The sequence below is a fragment of the Triticum urartu genome, chromosome 2 (assembly GCF_003073215.2).
Source record: "Triticum urartu cultivar G1812 chromosome 2, Tu2.1, whole genome shotgun sequence".
NCBI lineage: Eukaryota > Viridiplantae > Streptophyta > Magnoliopsida > Poales > Poaceae > Triticum > Triticum urartu.
The window spans coordinates 345204167-345227389 of NC_053023.1; the positions used below are offsets into that span (position 1 = coordinate 345204167).

At 40.9% G+C, this 23223-nt stretch overlaps 1 protein-coding gene across 1 annotated transcript; it reads right to left on the reverse strand.

The window, feature by feature from the left end:
* Positions 1-1385: 1385 nt before the first annotated feature.
* Positions 1386-5221, reverse strand: LOC125541534. The gene is made up of 6 exons (XM_048704917.1): positions 4866-5221; positions 4587-4780; positions 3391-3583; positions 3201-3287; positions 2030-2160; positions 1386-1572 (listed from the first exon to the last, which is right to left on the reverse strand). The coding sequence occupies exons 3-6, from the start codon at positions 3506-3508 to the stop codon at positions 1456-1458; spliced, it is 453 nt and encodes a 150-aa protein (XP_048560874.1). The 5' UTR covers positions 3509-3583; positions 4587-4780; positions 4866-5221; the 3' UTR covers positions 1386-1455.
* Between the last annotated feature and the right edge of the window lie 18002 nt (positions 5222-23223).

Below are 23223 nucleotides of genomic sequence, written 5' to 3' on the forward strand. Positions count from 1 at the left end.
AAGCCGGTGATCACGGTAGCCTGGAAGAGGGTTCTCATCTTCAGGACAAGTATCTATGCAGTAGAACCAAGTTTGGTTCCATTCCTTAGGGTGACTGTGCAGTTTGGCATGAGGGAATTCAACTTCCTTCCGCTTTTGAACAGAGACACCACCAAGTTCAGTGTTGGGACCGTTTACAAATTCTGTATGCCGTTTCAGATGGAAAAAGTCTCGGAACAGCTGAGTAGTTGGTTCTTCTTGTAAATACACTTCACAGAAGACTTGGAAGTTGCATGGATTGGACACCGAATTGGGTCCGATATCTTGAGGATGGAGTTGGAAACTGGCAAGCACATCTCAGAAAAACTTCGACCCGGGCGGTTTCAAACCATGGCCTATGTGGTCGACAAAGACCACTACCTCACCCTGCCTCGGGGTAGGAGGATTCTCTGTCCCTAGAACTCGCCATCGAATTTCAGTTTTCTTGGGCAAGGTGCCGATATTGACCATTCCGTTCAACTGTTCTTCGGTGACCCGGGAAGGAGCCCAGTTGCAAGCGAAAAACTGTTTGGCCATTGTGAAACGAAAAGCTGAAAAAGAAATGCCGGTTTACAAGTCATTCATGGTGGTACGCAAGATGCAATGGATTAAAAATATACAAATATGTGAAATTACGTAAACCGAAGACTGATACAATAATGAATGACAAGGTCATATCAAGGGTACACATGTGTTGTTAAACCGGATTGTTACAATGAATGTAAAGCAGGTTTGCCGGTTTACTAGGGGACTGATGGTATGAGATAGATTGTTTTTACAAGGGTAAACCGCCTACATGGTAAAGAGGATACACAGTACAAGAAATATGGCAACTTGTGACCTTGACTATTGGTCACTGAAAGGTCATTGTTTTTCATTTGCGACCTTTTTGTGACCAAAAACAGAAGGTCAAAAGCTGGCGGTCGTAAACTGAAATTAACGACCTTCTCTGTGAGAAGGTCGAAGACGTTTACGACCAAAATATGCCTACTGTTGTGTTTTGGTCACTAGCAGCCTCCCCAGGCCACGTAGGCGTCCGACGTGGCAATCTGATGTGGCACAAGAATCAGCCTGGTCCGATTCAGCGTTTTAGATGGGCCGAACCAAACACTTTGGCCTTTTTAATGTTATTTTTCCTGTTATTTTTTACTAGCTACATGGGCTTGGGCCATTGGTTCGGCCTTTTTTGCTTTCTGAGGTGCAGCATTTTCACATTCTATATATTTTTTATTTTCGGGTTTTCTTTTTTTTTGTTACATTCAATTTTCAGATTATTGTAGTCAACTGGATGCACATTGTCAGATTCTTCTAGGCAATAGGTCCCAAACATCGGGTTTTAATTTTTCACAACTTGTAACTCAATGATATACCAATCAGAGAACACATTTTAAATATATTCAAATAACAGCCAAATCACCAATATACCAATCAAGTTTATTACATTCCACCAATCACAATATAACCATACAATATTACACCAATCACAATATAGCACTCTATAGATAAAACGCTCAACAAGTACAGGCACGTCTCCAACACCTTAGCGCCTTGAGCCTGCAAAACATCACATCCAGCCACATATTAATGATCAAATCAATTCACCCCTTGACGGCAATAAAAAACAGTGCTCATGTATGAACGAAAATAAAATAAACAATCTTTGAGGCCATAGCATGTGCTACAAAAATCTTAACAAATGCATAGATGTCCACACAGAGCACATCCTACATGCACCAAGCATCAGGCATATGTTCAAGAAGACAAGTAATTTGAGATGGAAACAAGTACAGCTAACAATCTAACATGTGTAGTAGCACCAGCAAAAGAGCAAGACATGGAATAATTTACAGGAACAACACCCTGGGAGTCCAATTACATGTACATGAGGTACTGCTGCTAGTGTATAACAAAGCATGAGCCCAGCTTGTGTAGGAGCAAAGCATGAGTCCAACAAAGCATGCTATAAGAGCAGAAAAGAGGGAGCTAGGGGTAGGAGATGGAGCCAGCTCACCGAAGAACTTGGGAGTCCAGCTTGGGTCCTTGTTAATTTGTTGCTTCTCCGGTAGCTATCGTGTGCGGGTATAACATCAGATCCAACTGACTGGAAGCGGCCGTTTGTCGAGAGATCTTTCATTTCCTGGTCTGCAACAAGAGGTAAATGCTAGAGATTAGCAACTGCTGCCAAACCCAATGTGACAAAAATTTGAAGTCAATATCTTTGTGAGCGTGTAGTAGATTGTTCACATCCTAATGAGATACATGGCAAAGAAGCTTGAACTATACTAGCAACAGAAACAGTCAGCAGTATCTGAGAGTGACTGATGGTTGTTTCAACAAACAATCAGTTTCTTGACATCTTAACACGGACTCAACTTTGAGAGAGCGGACTGATTAACATTTTTTGTCCTGCCAGCTAGATGTCGTGTAACTAAATAACTGTTGGTTCAGAGTTAGATGCAATATAAAATCTGCCAATTTGTAGTGTATGCCACACATTCAAAGAAATTTGTGTGATGTTCAGAATATGTAGTGTACGCCACACATTCAAAGAAATTTTCAGAACATCTGACACCCCTAAAATTCAGTCACTCTAAAATTTGCTAGGTTATAAATGTTCAGAAACAAACTTGGCAATGTTCCTGTTTACAGGATCAATCTGTTTGCTATCAGTTTACAGAGAAATGAAGTTTCTCTCTGTAAGAGCATGATTTGTTCACAGGACTAAATGCACCTGTTAACTGTTAACTACTGTGTCAAATAAACCAATCAAAGCCGGGAACAAAATAGATCCTCTATTTAATTGTCATAAGAATAGAAGCTGAAGGACAGAGATGAAGCACCCTTAGCTCAGTTTGCTAGCACACATGCCATAAAAATCGGCAAAACATTCAAAACGCACGACTCTAATCTTAATGTTGTGTGCAAACATGACAAGAATTGTACAATTTTAGTACTGTACACAGCAATGAGCATAATTTCAATACTGCACAGCAAATTTAGTCGGTTATTGAATCACCTTCAATCACACACAACTGTTCCAGATTGAATCCCCACACACCGCATATATAAACGAACTACCGTACAGACAGATCACATTTGCTTTCCCAGATGACAAAATGCAAGACACAATCACGCATAACTCCATGGGTGGAGACCTAAGCCAGGATAATCACCACCCGTACCTTGCCTATCCACAGCATGTTGAACACATCCAGGAGAATCCTGTAGTTCTGGATCATGTCGTACTCCATCTTGGCATCGAAATTCACCTGCAAAACACCCCAAAATGAGCATCGCATCCCAGCCATCTAAGCCAAGACGCCTAAGCGCAGTGCTCCAGAATAGATCAATCAGGCTAGAACGCCTCCTAACCTTGTGCATCAGCACCAACCCAGGGTGAACTATGTCCAGCAGCTGGCACTGCACTGCCCCCGACGCCGCCTGCGGACTTGATGATCCAAGCCCCCACGACGACCATGTCATGATCCATGCGGAGCTCCACCTCCTGCACGTCCGATCCATGCTCCAGTGGAGGCTCGGGCTCCACCCTCGAATCCAGCGGCGCCTACGGAAAGATAGAGAGAGATTGAGCGAGTCAAACAGAGAGAGGGGGCAGGTCCAATATACAAGTTATCATGGTCTATTAGCATTCGCAACAGACTAAATCGAGCACCCTGGTATGAGCAAAATGCATTACCATTTTTGTTAATAAATATGCATCATGTTCAGGTACTGGTCATGCTATTGAAGTTGATCATTGCGACTAACACCAGCACGATGCACGATTCTAGCAAATGTTGATTGACCAGTCACCTAGATCGGTATTGATTAACATTAACCAAATAAAAAATGTATAATGTGCATGCATGGCAGTAACAATCTTGCATATAATGTTTACTACACAATCATTTTGAGCTTAAAAGTAGAAGCAACTTTGGGCTATTCATTCAATCATGATAAAATGGTTGATCATGCCGCCAAAATACGTTTGAGTGGCAGGACACGGCATAGGACATGCCACTCTGTAACTGAAATACTGAACTGGGTTGTTAGAGCTAACCGTAGTGAGACTAGCAGAATGACAAACAGGACGAAAATGTAAATACAAGGCCAACTGAAACCTAGCTCACACATATTATGCAAGTGTGAGAATACTCAGGTATACTTAACTTGGGTTTAGAACACAGGTACAGTTTAAATGCATATCAGATCAGGTATAAAATCATGCACCTGGGTTTAACTTATCAAGGTTTGTGGTCAACAGACAGGGAAAACATATTGATTTCTAGGTATCAAATTGTCAGAACATCATCCGTATTTCTTCGCAAAACCAAAATTAACAGGATAAACCAATCCACCATAAGATTAGACAAGCCATCTCATCAGCATAACGACTGATAACACTATGCAGATGCGATGAGAAATCAAGAAGCAGAGAATAGCTAGGTGCTCCCATGGATAAAAGCAACGGCCAGGAACAGATCGGATAATAGATCCTTGCATACAGCTAAGAAATAAGGTTGAGGTTCTTGAGGAGATCGAGCGGCACGGCGTGGTAGCGGTCGTACATGGGGCAGACGATGGCCTTGACGGTCCCCTCGACGTGGTCGACGCCGGGGCGTAGCGGGCCGACGTCCTGCTTGGCCTATGTGTAGGCCGCAGCGACCAGCAAGACAGCCTGTGCAACCGCCCGCTGCACGAACTCGAGGTACCTTAGCATGGCCTCCTCCTCCTCGGGTGTCCTCTCCACCTTCACATCCTCCTGCGCGCGCCAACAAACCACAGATCAGCACCAAATCATGAGGAAATTGAAAAACCGAAACAAATCTCGAGGCGAGATCCCTTACCGCCGCGAGCTGAGTACTAATCGGGGCGGCGTCGTTGTTGCCGGACTGCGCCATTGGCTGCGGAGACCGAGCGCGTTGCCGGGACCGGCAGGGAGGAGGACGTCAACCTGGGACACCGGCCAGCCCAAGCCCCATCGGTGGAGAGCACCTGCTCGATCCAGATCGAGGTCTCGATTGGCATTTGGTGCTGCATCTCATTCTAGTGGGACGATGGATCTGGGCGCTGCCTCACCCCTCACTCGGTCTGTGGATGGGCGCGGGAGAGGGTGGAGCAACAGTGCTCGTGGGTGGGGGTTGAACTCCGCCGGAGGGAGGTGGCCGACATGCGTAGGAATGGACATGGAGGCCAGGGCGGGAGGGCGAGGGGTTGTGACTTGGATTGGATCTGGGACGGAGAAGGGGGCAGCGGCGGCTGGAGTGGGAGGGGAGTTAGGGTTTGGGTGGTTGGGCTGTGGGTGGGACGAGGGGTGAGAGGTGAGGGAGGTGTGGCCGTTGGATCTGGGGGTATCCGACGGTCTGTGATGCTTGATCCGCGTGACCTGTCCATACACCAATCAGAAGGAAGTATAGGCTTTGATGATGTTATGACCATGTAAATTGGTCTTAATCGATTAATAATAAGCAAAGAACTACGAGTCAGCCAGATGATTTTGTCTAGAAATCATCTGCCTAGCTAGCCGCCCGATCTGCGCATTGGCTATCGTTCGATCACATCAATATGTCACGACAGCACCAGACGTGAAAAAGTTTCAACGCAGCACCGATAACATCCCCACGAAGCTCCATTACAGCTCTCAACAGCATGCTAAGAGCTCCAACGCAATGCCACGGTGCCCGATGAAGCTCCATTGCAGCATCGGGGAGATCCAACGCAGCACCACGACGCCCGGTGGTACGTTCCCTTCTCTAATTGAGTGCCCGAAATGAGTTTTTTTGTGAAGGACCTACCATATATTTGTTGCAAAATTGTACCAAATAAATTTTCTAAAATACTAGGACATATTTAATGCACAATTGACCAAATGGTTGGGTGTCAAAAGTTTTTATCCACCTCTGGTGAAAAAGACAAATTTCCGCCGATTCAGCTGGAAACAGGTCAAATTTGAACAACGGCTGCCTTATAGTTTGCTCTTTATTTTTTCCAAAAATCATTTCTAGGTACATAAGTATCTATTTAATCAGAGAAACACCAAAAAAATTTCAAGATTCAACCACTAGGTAGGAACGGTCATTCCCGCCGTTTTGACCGCATTTTGAAACGGACATAAAAAATTCAAAAAATATCAAAAAATTGGGAAACCTTCGCATTGTGTCATTATATGTGTCCAAGTTCCTAGGAAAAATAACAGACTTGTAATACGGCAATTATTTTAAAGAAGTGTTCTCAGAAACGACCTATCACGTGTGGAGATCAATAGCTTTCAAGCCAAATGATCAATCTTATGGCCACATTCATGGCATAGTTTGTTCAAATGATCTCATATTGTGCACAAGGGTGCATATTGGAATGGAAAAAAATTCCTAAGGAACTTTTCATTTTCTTTGGACGAAAAAACCATTTTCCATTTTTTGAGTGCCCAAAAGGAGGTTTTTTTGTGAAGGACCTCCCAAATATTTGTTGCAAAATTGGACCAAATCAATTTTCTAAAATACTAGGACATATTTAATGCACAATTGACAAAATGGTTGGGTGTAAAAAGTTTTGATCCACCTCTCATGAAAAAGATAAATTTCTGCCGATTCAGGTGGAAGCGGGTCAAATTTGAACTGCAGCTGCCTCATAGTTTGCTATTTATTTTTTCCAAAAGTCATTTCTAGGTACATAAGTACCTATTTAATCAGAGAAACACCAAAAAAATTCCAAGATTCAACCACTAGCTAGGAACGGTCATTCCCGCCGCTTTGACAGCATTTTGAAACGGGCATAAAAAATTCAAAAAAAATCAAAAAATTGGGAAACCTTCGCATTGTGTCATTATATGTGGCCAAGTTCCCAGGAAAAATAACACACTTGTAATACGACAATTATTTTAAAAAAGTGTTCCCAGAAACGAGCTATCACGTGTGGAGATCAATGGCTTTCAAGACAAATGATCAATCTTATGGCCACATTCATGGCATAGTTTGTTCAAATGATCTCATATTGTGCATAAGGGTGCATATTGGAATAGCAAACAATGTTTCCTAAGGAAGTTTTCATTTTCTTTGGATGAAAAAACCATTTTCCATTTTTCAAGTGCCCAAAAGGAGGTTTTTTTTGTGAAGGACCTCCCAAATATTTGTTGCAAAATTGGACCAAATCAATTTTCTAAAATACTAGGACATATTTAATTCACAATTGACAAAATGGTTGGGTGTAAAAAGTTTTGATCCACCTCTCGTGAAAAAGACAAATTTCCGCCTATTCAGTTGGAAGCGGGTCAAATTTGAACTGCAGCTGCCTCATAGTTTGCTATTTATTTTTTCCAAAAATAATTTCTAGTTACATAAGTACCCATTTAATCATAAATACATGGTTTGGTGGCGATACGTCGAGGTTTGGGCGGTGGCCGAGGTCCCCAACTCTAGAGCGCGTAAACTCGCATGCCCGCCGCGTGGTCATCGCGTGACCATGGCGTTGCCATGTGTTCTGGGTGGTATAGGCATGTCTAGTGGGTTGGGCACTCCCCAGGTAGGTGCTAGGAAGAAAATTCCAACATAAGATTCTCACGAGGAGATCAATCGATGCTCAAACATGAATTAGCAGCCAAGTGTTTGATTAGCGGTACGGAAAATTTACATGGCTAATGGGCGTGAGTTTTGGCTGAGGATGATCAGTTACTAAGAAGTCCGTCTTCACAAATTTTCAGCTCAAAAGGAGGAGCCTAGGTGGTACTTGCTTTGCAAAGTACCCCACTGGACATAAACACGAATGTTGAAGCTGGGCTCAAAATAATGAATGGATTGAGCTGGCATTTGGTGGAGGATGGTTATTTGGGCATAGGAAAGCACTGTAGATAATGGATACTATTTGGACATGCCAAAGTGGTACTTCCTTCACAAAGTGCTGCTCTGAACAGAATAGGAAAATGAATATTACGGAATTATTTTTGAACTAGGCAAGGAATGTTTTTGACATATTTGATGAAGATATGATCCAAACAATTTATGATAATTTTTTGGGAATTTTTGGAATAATGAAAATATAGGTTGCTTCACAACCTAGGGCAAAAATTGACACATGGACATGACACATAGGCAAAACTGATGAGATGGCGCCTAGTCATCGCAACCCACCACAATTTACAAGGCTATGACCATCTATATTGGTCGTTAACAACTAGAAATAAGGCAGCAGACTAGCGCTGTTTGCTTTATGACCATTTCGTGTAAGGAAATTACGACCTTTCTGACCAAAATGGTCGCAATGGCTTAGGGTTTGGAGCCCCCCGCACAGCTTTTGACCAATTGGTCTCAAATGGTCGTAGATCTATGACCAATTCTTCCATGGTCACTGACAAAAGGTCACTAGTTGACATATTTCTTGTAGTGACAAATCAAAGGCGAAGAAGGTTAAGTAAGGTAAAACAGATTTCATAGTTTGGCATGGGAATTTCAGATCTGCCGTGTGTTGGATAATCAAAATATATTATGTTCTAATCTCAAGTTCTCAAAAGGTTCAGTAAGTTCAGATGAGTTTGATATCAAGCAGATGCCTTAAGAAGAAGAAAGGAGTTTAAGCTACAAAGGGCGCCAAAAACAATCAGATCTAACTGGCCATTGGTGTTACTAAAGGAGGAACAACTTCAGGTTATGAAGAACACCGAACCCTAATGGCGGATCTGGGGTGAGGAGAAGAGGAACTTATTGGTGCAGGAAGAAGCAGCGGAGGGTCACCGCGTGTATCTCGTAACGGTCAGGTTGATGCAGCGGCCTTTGTCGAAGCAGAGGTGAAGCTCGGTGCTGATGGCGGCGCTCAGGAGCAGAGATGTCGCGAGGAGGAAGAAGAAGCGAAGGAGACGAAGGGGAAAAAGGAGAAGGACCTGTGGTCCTATTTATAAGGCGAATCGATAAAGAGACAAGTGCAGAAATCGAGGGGCTGGACATGGATAAATATTAAAGATGATGCCTCGAGGGTTGAAATGGTAATTAATGAAGGGCATCTTCGGCTACAATGGGTAGATGACATCATAACGATTGGTTGCGGATTTAAAGGATGACGTCACGGTGATTTACCAGATCTATACAAAAATGCCAAAGCAAGAATTTTTCTAAGTATTGGAGATTGACATGAACAGGTTCAAATCAATCTGGGGCCTAATGTTGGGGATATAGTTACTGGAGGTAAACTGGCTAGGCAAGGCCGGATTAGCTCCATGAAGATTGAAGCCCATGAAGATGGCAAGATACTGGCGCTTTAAGAAGGCCCAAGGCCCAAAGATGGATTAAAGCATGTAGTTGTGAACCGACTTTATCATGTAAACTTGTATTGTAAGTTAGAGGAATAGAGACCGAGCCGGACACCTCTATGATCCGGCCTTGGGACTCTGTAAACCGGCGGGCGTCAACCTGTGTATATAAAGGGACGACCTGGCCACAGTTTGAGGACAGGAAACAAAAACTCGAGGGCCAGTCAAAGCGGATTCACTCCCTGGTCATCGAAACCCTAGCAATACCAATCACAACTAGACGTAGGATTTTACCTTCATCAAAAGGGCCGAAATAGTATAAACTCCTCGTGTCCCCTTGTCCGGTTTAACCCCTTTAAGCTAACCCGTTGCGATGGTTCCACGACTAAGTCCTTTCACAAGGACATCTGCCATGACAAACCCACGACACTTTCCATATATTGTTCTTCGCTTATTTACTTTTCCGTTGCTATTGTTACAATCACTACAAAATACCAAAAATATTACTTCTGCTATCGTTACCTTTTGCTACCGTTACCACCACTATCATATTACTTTGGTACTAAACACTTTGCTGCAGATACTAAGTTTCCAGGTGTGGTTGAATTGACAACTCAGCTGCTAATACTTAAGAATATTCTTTGGCTCCCCTTGTGTCGAATCAATAAATTTGGTTGAATACTCTACCCTCGAAAACTATTGTGATCCCCTATACTTGTGGGTTATCAAGACTATTTTCTGGCGCCGTTGCCGGGGAGCATAGCTCTATTCTTTGAGTCACTTGGGATTTATATCTTCTTATCATTATGAAGAACTTGAGAGATCCAAAAACCAAGATTTATCCCTCAACTACGAGGGGAGGTAAGGAACTGCCATCTAGCTCTGCACTTGATTCACCTTTTGTTTTGAGTAAGCTAGCGACACCTAAACCTGCTTCTGCTATTGATTATGATATGTCGCATATTATTGATGATGCCACTTCTGCTATGCATGATACTTATGATGAAACTACTTCTATGCTTGATACTACTATGCCACTTTGTGAATTTCTTGATGAATAACTTGCTAGGGCATGAGAGAATGAAATCATTCAAACTGATAATACTGATGGAAGTGATTATGAAGGCTATCCTAATAAATATGAATTACCTGTTGTGCCTGAGGGCTATGTTATGGATGAAGAAACTAAAAGAGACTTTCTTGCTTGCAATGATAGAAGTGATCTTAAGGAATTATTAGCTAAGCATAAACAAAAAAACTCTGAATGCTAGAATGAAACATGATCCTGCTTATGCCACTTCACCTATCTTTGTCACCGATAAGGACTATGAATTCTCTATTGGTCCTGATATAATTACTTTGGTTGAATCTAATCCTTTTTATGGCTATGAATCTGAAACTGTTGTGGCACATCTTACTAAATTAAATTATATAGCTACCCTGTTCACTAATGATGAGAGAACTCGCTACTTTTATATTCTTAAAATATTTCCGTTCTCATTAAAGTGTGATGCTAACATATGGTTTAATTCTCTTGATCATGGTTGTGTGCGTAGTCCTCAGGATATGATTTATTCCTTCTCTGCTAAATATTTCTCTGCTCATAAGAAACAAGCTGCCTTAAGGGATATATATAATTTTGTGCAAATTGAAGAAGAGAGTCTCCCACAAGCTTGGGGCAGGCTTCTCCAATTACTTAATGCTTTGCCTAATCATCCTCTTAAGAAAAATGAAATACTTGATATCTTTTATAATGGACTAACCGATGCTTCCAGAGATTACCTGGATAGTTGTGCTAGTTCTGTTTTCAGGGAAAGAACACCGGATGAAGCTGGAATTCTATTGAATAATATGTTGACTAATGAAAATAATTGGGAACTTCCTGAGCTAGCTCCTGAGCCAACCCGTGATCCCATTCCTAAACCAACTCCGAAGAAAAGGGGTGTTCTATTTCTTAGTCCTGAAGATATGCAACAGGCAAAGAAATCTATGAAAGAAAAAGGGTATTAAAGCTGAAGATGTTAAGAATTTACCTCCTATTGAAGAAATACATGGTCTTAATTTACCGCCTGTTGAAGAAATATATGGTTTTAATCCATCACCTATTGAAGAAACACATGGTCTTGATAACCCAACACAGGTAGTAAAGGTAAACTCTCTGTATAGATATGATAAAGCTGAAATCCCATTTACTAAGTTTGCTAGGCCATGCTTAGATGAGTTTGATAAATTTATGGTTAAGCAAGAAGACTTCAGTCCTTATTTTGGTAGAGAATTAAAACCCAGTGCTGATATGCTTGAACACTTGGGTGATTATATGGCTAATGTCAAAGGTGAACTTGAACTTATTAGTAAACATGCTTCTATGGTTACCACTCAAGTATAACAAGTACTTAAAGCTCAAAATGATTTGCTCAATGAATTGAATAGTAAGAATAATGACAATGATTTTAGAGTGGCTACTAGAACTGGTAAAATGACTCAGGAACCTTTGTATCCTGAAGGCCACCCTAAGAGAATTGAGCAAGATTCTCAGAGAAATAATATAGATGCACCTAGTCCTTCTAAAAGGAAGAACAAGAAAAATGATAGGACTTTGCATGCTTCTAGTGAACCTATTGCTAAAACACATGAGAATCCAAATGATATTTCTATTTCTGATGCCGAAACACAATCTGGTAATGAACCTAAAATTAGTGATAATGTTAATGATAATGTTCATGATGATGCTCAACCTAGCAATGATAATGACATAGAAATTGAACCTGATGTTGATCTTGATAACCCACAATCAAAGAATCAACATTATGATAAGAAAGACTTTATTGATAGGAAACACGGTAAGGAAAGAGAGCCTTGGGTTCAGAAACCCATGGCTTTTCCTCCCAAAATATCCAAGAAAAAGGATGATGAGGATTTTGAGCGCTTTGCTGAAATCATTAGACCTGTCTTTTTGTGTATGCGATTAACTGATATGCTCAAAATGAATCCTTATGCTAAGTATATGAAAGAAATTGTTACTAATAAAAGAAAGATACCGGAAGCTGAAATTTCCACCATACCAAAGAAACTTGGAGATCCAGGAGTACCCACTATACCATACTCCATTAAAAGAAACTATGTTAAAACTTCTTTATGCGATCTTGGAGCCAGTGTTATGCCTCTCTCTTTATATCGTAGACTTGATTTGAATAAGTAGACACCTACTGAAATATCATTGCAAATGGCTGATAAATCAACTGCTATAACTATCGGTATTTGTGAGGATGTGCATGTTGTGGTTGCAAACGTTACTATTTTAATGGATTTGGTTATTCTAGATATTCCCGAGGACGATAGTATGTCTATTATTCTTGGGAGACCCTTTTTGAATACTGCAGGGGCTATTATTGATTGCACCAAAGGCAATGTCATGTTTCATGTTAATGGTAATGAGCATACGGTACACTTTCCGAGGAAACAACCTCAAGTCCACAGTATCAATTCTATTGGAAAAATTCCATCGATTATTTTTGGAGGTTTTGGATTTCTTCTTCCTACTATCAAGAAGAAATATGATATTCTTATTGTTGGGGATGTGCATATCCCCGTTGAGGTAACCTAGTGTTATTCGAAAATTCTCCGGTTCCGTGTTATTTGGAATGAGTTTCTTAACAAGACTTGATCAACCTTGTTAATGGATTCCTTTTGATGATCATGAGATGGATGAATTTAGAAAACAAAACTCTCTGTACCCTCTTTCTACTTTCTGTTATTTACATTAAATAAAATAAAAATAGTATTTTCTGTCTGTTATTTGAATTATCCGCGCAATATAAAAATACCCCGAAAATAAAAGTTCTCTGAATGCCCTAAAATTTAAATATGATTTTTTTCTGGAATATTTGAGAATATTTGGCACTCAGAACACAGCAGGGGGGCATCCACCAGGCCACGAGGGTGGTGGGTGTGCCCCCCTGCCTCGTGGGCCCATGGTGGCCCTCCTCCACTTATTCCTGCACCCACACACTCCTTCTTCCTCCCAGAAACACCATTATCCAGCTCAAGCACGAGTTCTAGCTCATTTTTCTGCGATTTTCGATCTCCTTGCTCAAAGCACCTCTCACAAAACTGCTTTGGGGGATTGTTCCTTGGTATGTGACTCCTCCATTGGCCCAATTAGTTTTTGTTCGAGTGCTTTATTCATTGCATATTTGTGTTGCGTAGGTGACCATGTTCTTGAGCTTGCATGTCAAATTTATGTTGTTCCAAGTAGTTTTGATGCATGATATTGGCTCTAGGCACTTGTAGGAGTAGTTGCTATCAATTTTGTTGAGTTTGGTTCACTTTTATTTTGAAGTTACTAAAAATTTCAGAAATTTTTCAGAGGAAGAAATATGTTTAGGAAAATGTACCAAGGTGGTTCTTCAAGGAAACAAGGACCCAGGCTTGCAATGCGTGATGCTGATGATGAGCCACAAAGGGACGCTCCAGTTCGGCCTTGTGAATGGCCTTCAGAGGACTTCATGGATCGAGCAGGAATTAAGGAAGAATTTAACGCATATTTGTGTAACGCTGATCTTGTGAACTTCGAGAAGAAAAATGCCATCAGTACCACTATCTCACTAGCTCCTTTGTGAGGAGGTTTGAATTTTCATCTTCACGTAATTCTTAAAAATGTCCTGTTTGATCTTTATGAAAATTCTTACACTATGGACTTAGAGGACTTTACCACTGCTTGCAAACTTCCACAATGGGTAGTATCAGGGATCCTCGCAAATCTGAATTTAGAGATTTTCTTGCTAGTATAACTGTGGGGGAATCTAGAGATATAACACAAGCTACCATAGGGAGCATTCACTTTCCTGCTATACATTATTTTGCTCTCTTCATAGGTAGATGCATTAATGGTAAAGATGAAGCATGTCATATGTGTGTTCCTAACCTCAGTATTCTTAGGAGTGCTGTGTTAGGAGATAAATCTTATAATTTGGGAGCCATTGCTGCATGTAGGTTGCATCTTAATAGATTTAATGGAGATTTCTTTGGTGGAATTTATGCAACCCGCATAGCTAATTTTCTTTGTATAACCATACGTGAGGATGATATTGAGTTGCCCCTTGCTTATTTGGATTATAAGGCTATGGTTCATCATCAGTTTGTTGAGAGGAACAATCAGTTCCTCCAGTACCGACTAATCTTTGACACACGACGCACCTATCACGTCGCTCTCCCTGCTTCTACTTTCTTTGATTTTCAGGCAAAGGGGAGATATTCTATAACCAGAGAGGAGGCAGAAGAGTATAAGAGGAGGGCTGAGATAGCTCGCCTCCAAGCTGCAGCCCACGATGCAATGACTGCTGCATCTCAGTACGACCCAAACTACAACTTTGGATATCCGCCAGGCCATCCGTGGCATTAGACCAACTTAGGACAAAAGCCTAAGCTTGGGGGAGTACGTATTTCTCACCGACGTTACATTCATGTTCACACACTCATTGCTAGATGTCAGTGCTCATACTTTTTCATTGTAATATCCATGCTAGTTTATTTTCTTTTTATGCCTTCTTCCTGTGTGTTTGATAACCCTTAAGAAAACCAAAAAAATACTACATAGCTTAGCTAGTTTTAATTCCCATGCTTGTAATAGTAATTAAAAAGAAAACCCAAAAAGATTTCCTGTTCTTCTTTTTGCTTGTTGGGAGCTTTCCCGTGTAAATAGTTTTATTTCTTTTCTTTTCTTTGGGGGTCGATAGGAGAAGATCATGATTAAATTGTTAAAGTGGCTCTTATATGCATTATTGTTTATCTAACAAAAGAGCCCATATTGCCTTATCCTCTCCTGTTTATTGAATGCTTGCAGATTCCAGCTTAGTCACATCGTTCGGTCGTGCAAGTGAAAGGCAATTATGACAATATATGATGAACTGATTGAGATGAGAATAGCTGGTATGAACTCGACCTCTCTTGTTTTTGTAAATATGATTATTTCATCGTTCCTGATTCAGCCTATTATGAATAAACATGTTTGCAATGACAATTAGAGATCATAGTTTCTTATGCCATGCTTAATTAGCTAGGAGCTTGTAATGGTTTACCTTGCGTGCCAACATGCTATTAAAATGGTTGTGATGTGGTATGATAGGGTGGTATCCTCTTTTGAACGATTCGAGTGGCTTGACTTGGCACATGTTCATGCATGTAGTTGAAACAAAATCAACATAGCCTCTACGATATTTATGTTCATGGTGCATTATATCCTACTCATGCTTGCATTCGGTGTTGATTAATTTTAATGCATGTTCATGACTATTGTCGCTCTCTAGTTGGTCGCTTCCCAGTATTTTTCTAGCCTTCACCTGTACTAAGCGGGAATACTGCTTGTGCATCCAATCCCATAAACCCCAAAGTTATTCCATATGAGTCCACCATACCTACCTATATACGGTATCTACCTGCCATTCCAAGTAAATCTGTATGTGCCAAACTCTAAACCTTCAAATAAATATCCTATTTTGTGTGCTCGAATAGCTCATGTATCAACTAGGGTTGTACGTATCTTCCATGTTAGGCGGGTTATTCTCAAGAGGAGTGGACTCCGTTCCTCACTCACGAGAAAATGGCTGGTCACCGGGATGTCCAGTCCCATGCTTTATGCAAATCAAATCAAAATAATTGCAAACAAAACTCCCCCTAGGACTCTTGTTAGTTGGAGGCACTCGTTGTTTCGAGCAAGCGATGGATTGATGCTTGTTGGTGGAGGGGAGTATAAACCTTACCATTCTGTTTGGGAACTGCCTATAATGTGTGTAGCATGGAAGATATCGCCATCTCTTGGTTGTTATGTTGACAATGAAAGTATACCGCTAAAAATATTATTCATATCTTTTTCAACACCGAGCTCTGGCACCTCTACAAATCCCTGCTTCCCTCTACGAAGGGCCTATATATTTAATTTCATGTTGATTCGTCATCCTCTTATTAAAAAGCACAAGTTGGAGAGCACCACTGTCATTTGCATTCATTACTGTTAGTCTACATTGAGTATGACTTGACTGGATCTCTTTTACCATGAATTACAATGTCTCATCAGTCCTTGATATTTAAAGGTTCTCTGCATTTATGTTTTGCAGTCTGAGAAAGGGCTAGCGAGATACCATCTTGTTATATCATATTATGATTGTTTTGAGAAAGTGTTGTCATCTGAGATTTATTATTATTGCTCGATAGTTGATTATGCCATTGATATGAGTAAACATGAGACCTAAGCGTTATTGTGAATATGGTTAGTTCATAATCTTTGCTGAAAACTTGAATGCTGGCTTTACATATTTACAACAACAAGAGCAAACAGAGTTTGTAAAAGTTTTTCTTTATCACTTTCAGTTTGTCAACTGAATTGCTTGAGGACAAGCAAAGGTTTAAGCTTGGGGGAATTGATACGTCTCCGTCGTATCTACTTTTCCAAACACTTTTGCCCTTGTTTTGGACTCTAACTTGCATGATTTGAATGGAACTAACTCGGACTGACGCTATTTTCAGCAGAATTGCCATGGTGTTATTTATGTGCAGAAACAAAAGTTCTCGGAATGACCTGAAACTCCACGGAGCGTATTTTTGGAAATAATAAAAAATACTGGCAAAAGATCAAGACCAGGGGGCCCACACCCTAGCCACGAGGGTGAGGGCGCGCCTGCCCCCCTAGGCGTGCCCCCTACCTCGTGGGCCCCCTGGAGCTCCTCCGACCTCAACTCCAACTCTATATATTCGTGTTCGGAGAGAAAAAATTAGGGAGAAAGATTCATCGCGTTTTACGATACGGAGCCGCCGCTAAGCCCTAAACTCTCTCGGGAGGGCTGATCTGGAGTCCGTTCGGGGCTCCGGATAGGGGATTCCGTCGCCATCGTCATCATCAACCATCCTCCATCACCAATTTCATGATGCTCACCGCCGTGCGTGAGTAATTCCATCGTAGACTTGCTGGGTGGTGATGGGTTGGATGATATTTATCATGTAATCGAGTTAGTTTTGTTAGGGTTTGATCCCTAGTATCCACTATGTTTTGAGATTGATGTTTCTATGACTTTGCTAGGCTTAATGCTTGTCACTAGGGCCCGAGTGCCATGATTTCACATCTAAACCTATTATGTTTTCATGAATATATGTGAGTTCTTGATCCTATCTTGCAAGTCTATAGTCACCTAATGTGTGTTATGATCCGGCAACCCCAAAGTGACAATAATCGGGACCACTTCCGGTGATGATCGTAGTTTGAGGAGTTCATGTATTCACTATGTGTTAATGCTTTGGTCTGGTACTCTACTAAAAGGAGGCCTTAATATCCCTTAGTTTCCGCTAGGACCCCGCTGCCACGGGAGGGTTGGACAAAAGATGTCATGCAAGTTCTTTTCCATAAGCACGTATGACTATATTTGGAATACATGCCTACATTACATTGATGGATTGGAGCTAGTTCTATGTCACCCTAGGTTATGGCTGTTACCTGATGAACTGCATCCGACATAATTCTCTATCACCGATCCATTGCCTACAAGCTTTCCATATATTGTTCTTCGCTTATTTACTTTTCCGTTGCTATTGTTACAATCACTACAAAATACCAAAAATATTACTTTTGCTATCGTTACCTTTTGCTACCATTACCACCACTATGATATTACTTTGCAACTAAACACTTTGTTGCAGATACTAATTAGTTTCCAGGTGTGGTTGAATTGACAACGCAGCTGCTAATACTTCAGAATATTCTTTGGCTCCCCTTGTGTCGAATCAATAAATTTGGGTTGAATACTCTACCCTCGAAAACTGTTGCGATCCCCTATACTTGTGGGTTATCAATCACCCCGTAACTAACTCATTAGTCACACTGCTTGCAAGGCTTATTATGATGTGCATTGCTGAGAGGGCCCAGAGATACCTCTTCGATACGGAGTGACAAATCCTAATCTCGATCTATGCCAACCCAACAAAACACCTTCGGAGGTACCTGTAGAGCATCTTTATAATCACCCAATTACGTTGTGACGTTTGATAGCACACAAGGTATTCCTCCGATATCCGGGAGTTGCATAATCTCATAGTCAAAGGAATATGTATAAGTCATGAAGAAAGCAATACCAATAAAACTTAACGATCATTATGCTAAGCTAACGAATGTGTCTTGTCCATCACATCATTCTCCTAATGATGTGGTCCCGTTAATCAAATGACAACACATGTCTATGGTTAGTAAACTTAACCATCTTTGATCAACAAGCTAGTCTAGTAGAGGCTTAATAGGGCCACGGTGTTTTTTCTATGTATGCACACATATATCAAGTTTCCGGTTAATACAATTCTAGCATGAATAATAAACATTTATCATGATATAAGGAAATATAAATAACAACTTATTATTGCCTCTAGGGCATATTTCCTTCAAAAAGTGCTTAGAGTGACCTGGAATTTTAACATGATTTTTTTCCTGATTATTTAAGAATTTTTGGAACAAATTCAGCATAGGGGGTGCCCCTGGTGCCCACAAGGCACCAGGGCGCGCGAGCTAGCCCAAGCACGCCCTGGTGGGTATTGGGCCCCACGTGCCCCCTCACTTATCCCTTTAGTTCATGTCATCATCTACCTCTAGAAGCGTTTTGTGTTGCGTGTAAAATTCCATATTGGGGTTCGCTGGACGAACCACCAAAATCTGAGTATGAGTCATTTTTGACTAGTCTCTATTACGGTGAGGATTGAGGAGTGACAAAAGGTAGAATAAATAGTATACATTTCCCATCAATTCATTACTTCACAGTCTTTAATGGCAAATGATCGTGGGCAAACAAGATAGTACCACACCGTGTGCTCCTGACTTGAGCCTCATACACACTGCTCTGACAGGAATTAAACACTATAATCTTGGAGCAATCGCTGCATGAAGGTTGCAACGCAATGCTGATAGTGGGCACTTTTATGGTGGGATTTATGCCTCCCGTGTAGCTAAGGAGCTGGGTGTGTCACCTTGGCCTAATGATCCCATTCTACCTACTCCGTACTTAGACATTGAGGCCATGAAGCACCATAAGTTCATTAAGGCCACAACCACTAACTATAGTTTCAACTTGATGTTCAATAAAAAAACCATTGTGCATGTTATTTTGCCTGCACCTGCTCTCTTTGATTATCACAGAAAAGGAAGAGATTACCTTTTTGAGAGCGAGGCCCGCGGGTACAATGTTGTAGTCGAGGTTGCTCAGTGGGCTGAGGAGGCTACACCAAGAGCCTCCGTGAGTTATCACTCTGACTATTATCTAGGTCGTGGATGGTGATCACCAAGCTAGGCCAAAAGCCTAAGCTTGGGGGAGTCCGTATTTCCACCGACATTATATTTATGTTCACACAATTCATTCCATTTCTCGGTGTTCATACTTTTTCATTGTATTATCCATGCTAGATTTATTTTCTCGCCTTCTTCGTGTGTGTTTGCAAAACTTTGAGAAAATCCAAAAATATTTCTTGCTTCTTTTTTGTTTTCCTTGTAGTTTGATTTAGTGTAGTATTAAAAGAAAACCCAAAAATATTTCACATTTCTTCATTTGCTTGTTGGGGGCTCTCCCGTGTAAATAGTTTTTCTCATTTTCGTTTTTCTTTCTTTAGTTTGCCTTCTTCGAGAAAAACTCAAAACTCCAAAAATATTTCAGTGTGTTTTTCTTCAATTATTTTCTTTTGTTCTGTTGAGTCATACAAAGGAGAAGTCCACGAGGAAAATGTTGAGTGGCTCCCATATGCGTTATTGTTGATCTTATGGAGAGCCCATATTATTTCTTCTTCTTCTCATCTGAATAAAATGTGGCAGATTCCAGCTTAGTCCACGGCACTCTTGCACTATTATTTTCATATCATTCGGTCATGGAAGTGAAAGGAAATAATGAAAATATTTGATGAAGTGACTGTGGCAGGGAAAAGTGGGTATGAACTCAACTTGTTTTTGTTTTTGTAAATATGTTTAACTTAGTATCCATGATTCATCATGTTATGATTGAACATGTTTGCAATGACAATTAGAGATTATAGTTGCTCATTCCATGCTTAAGTAGCTAGGAGTGGATAATGATTTATCTTTGGTGTCAACATGCATTGAAATGATTGTGATGTAGTATGATGATATGCTATCCTCCTTTTAATGTTTCAAGTGGCTTGACTTGGCACATGTTCACACATGCAGTTGAATCAAAACCAACATACCCTCCACAATATTTATGTTCATGGTGTTTATATCCTACTCATGCTAGTATTCAATGTTGATTGTTCATAATGCATGCTCATGACCGTTTTCGCTCTCTAGCTGGTCGCTTCCCAACCTATTTGCTAGCCTTCACCTATAGTAAGCGGGAATACTGCTTGATCAAAATCCTTAAACCAAAGTCATTCTAGATGAGTCCACTATATCTACCTATATGCGGTATTAACCCGCCGTTCCAAGTAAATTTGCATGTGCCACCTCTAAAATTTTAAATGAACATCTGTTGTGTGTGCCTGGACTGCTCATGGAGCGATAGGGGGATGGTCAGTATGTTCCATTCTAGGCGGGTTATTCTCATGATGAGTGTTTATTCACTTGTCTTTGCATGAGAGGGGCTGGTAATAGGGATGCCCAATCCTGAAATAAAAAAATGCAAATAATTAAACAAAACAACCCCAGGACTGCTGTTGTTATGGAAGGCACACGTGGATTCGGCTAGCCATGGCTTGTGTTTGTTGAAGGGGGAGTAAACTTTACTTATATCGCTTGGGAACCGTCGCTAATGTGTTTAGCATGGAAGATATTGAAAACTCTTGGTCGTAACATTGACAGGAAGGGTGTACCTCCCAAAATTATATTTATCCCTCATTTAAGCTTTGAGCTCTGCACCTATGCAAATCCCCGCTTCCCTCTGCGAAGGGCCTATCTATTTAATTTTATGTTGAATCAACACCTTCTCAAACAAGCACCAGACCTGAGAGCACTATTGTCATCCTCATGTATTGTGTATGGTTAATATTGAATGCATCATGACTGGATCTCTTCTACCATGAATTACAATGTTTAGTCGCTACTTGAACTTTGGGGGTGCTCTGCATTTATGTTTTGCGGTCTCAGAAAAGGCTAGCGAGATACCACTGTTGTCATTATATCATGATTGTTTTGACAAAATGTTGGCATTTGAGATATTTTATTATTGCTCGTTAGTTGATTATGCCATTGATATGAGTTAATATAGTTTCTAAGAGTTATTGTTTGCATGGTTAGTCATGATCTTTGCTGAAAACCTGGGTGCTATTTAAGCATGTATATGTAAACAAGAACAAAATAGTTCGTAAACGTTTTTTTATTACTTTCAGTTTGTCAACTAAATTTCTTGAGGACAAGTAATGGGTTAAGCTTGGTGGAGTTGATACGTCTCCATCATATCTACTTTTCCTAACACTTTTGCTCTTGTTTTGGACTCTAATTTGCATGATTTGAATGAAACTAAACCAGACTGACGTTATTTTGAGCAGAACTACCATGGTGTTGTTTTTGTGTAGAAATAAAAGTTCTCGGATTTGAATGAAACTTTATGGAGAATTATTTTGGAATAAATAAAAAATAATGGAACCAAGGCCCATTGGAGGGGGGAAGCTACCCACAAGGCACCAGGACGCGCCACCACCTTCTGGCGCGCCCTGGTGGGTAGTGGGGCCCACGAGGCTCCGCTGACCCTAATTTCGACGCTATAAAATCCTATTTTTTCCAAAAAAATAGGAGAGGAAGTTTCATCGCGTTTTATGATATGCAGCCGCCGCCACCTCCTATTCTTCATCGAGAGGCCATATCTGGAGCCCGTTTGGGGCTCTTGAGAGGGGGATCTTCGGTCTTCGTCATCACCAACCATCCTCCATCACCAATTTCATGATGCTCACCGCTGGGAGTGAGTAATTCCTTCGTGGGCTTGCTGGATGGTTGTGGGTTGGATGAGATTCATCATGTAATCGAGTTAGTTTTGTTAGGGCTTGATCCCTAGTATCCATTATGTTTTGAGATTGATGTTGCCATGACTTTGCTATGCTTAATGCTTGTCACTAGGGCCCAAATGCCATGATTTCAGATCTGAACCGTTTATGTTTTCACCATTATATCTATGTTCTTGATCCAATCTTGCAAGTCATATGCACCTATTAGGTGTTATGATACGTAAACCCCAAGGTGACAATAATTGGGATACTTTCTGGTGATGACTGTAGTTTGAGGAGTTCATGTGTTCACTATGTGTCAATTCTTTGTTCCGATTCTCTATTAAAACAAGGCCATAATATCCCTTAGTTTCCTTGTGGACCTCACTGCCACGGGAGGGTAGGACAAAATATGTCATGCGAGTTCTTTTCCATAAGCACGTATGACTATTTACGGAATGCATGCCTACATTTTATTTATGAACTGGAGCTAGTTCTATGTCGCCCTAGGTTATGATTGTTATATGATGAATGTCATCCAACAAAATCACTGATCCAATGCATATGAGCTTTTCACGTATTGTTCTTGCTAAGTTACTGCTACAAAATCACTGCTACTATTGTTACTATTACCGTTATTGTTGCTACCAAACTATCATACTACTATGCTACTGATCACTTTGTTGCAGATATTTAATCTCTAGGTGTGGTTGAATTGACAAATCAACTATTAATACTTACAAAAATTCTTTGGCTCCCCTTGTGCCGAATCTAGATATTTGGGTTGAATACTCTACCCTCGAAAACTGTTGCGATCCACCAGTTTCTAACAAACTTTCTAGTTCTACTGCTTCGAGGACTTTGACCAAGACCACAACAAAGAGAAAGCCGCCATCAGAAGAGAGGGTCGATGCTTCTGCCAAGAAGGCCAACAGTGTTCCTGCTCCCATAGAGGAACCGAAGAAATATGACCGCACATACATCATTGACGTCATTGACAGTGCAACATATGATGCAAAATC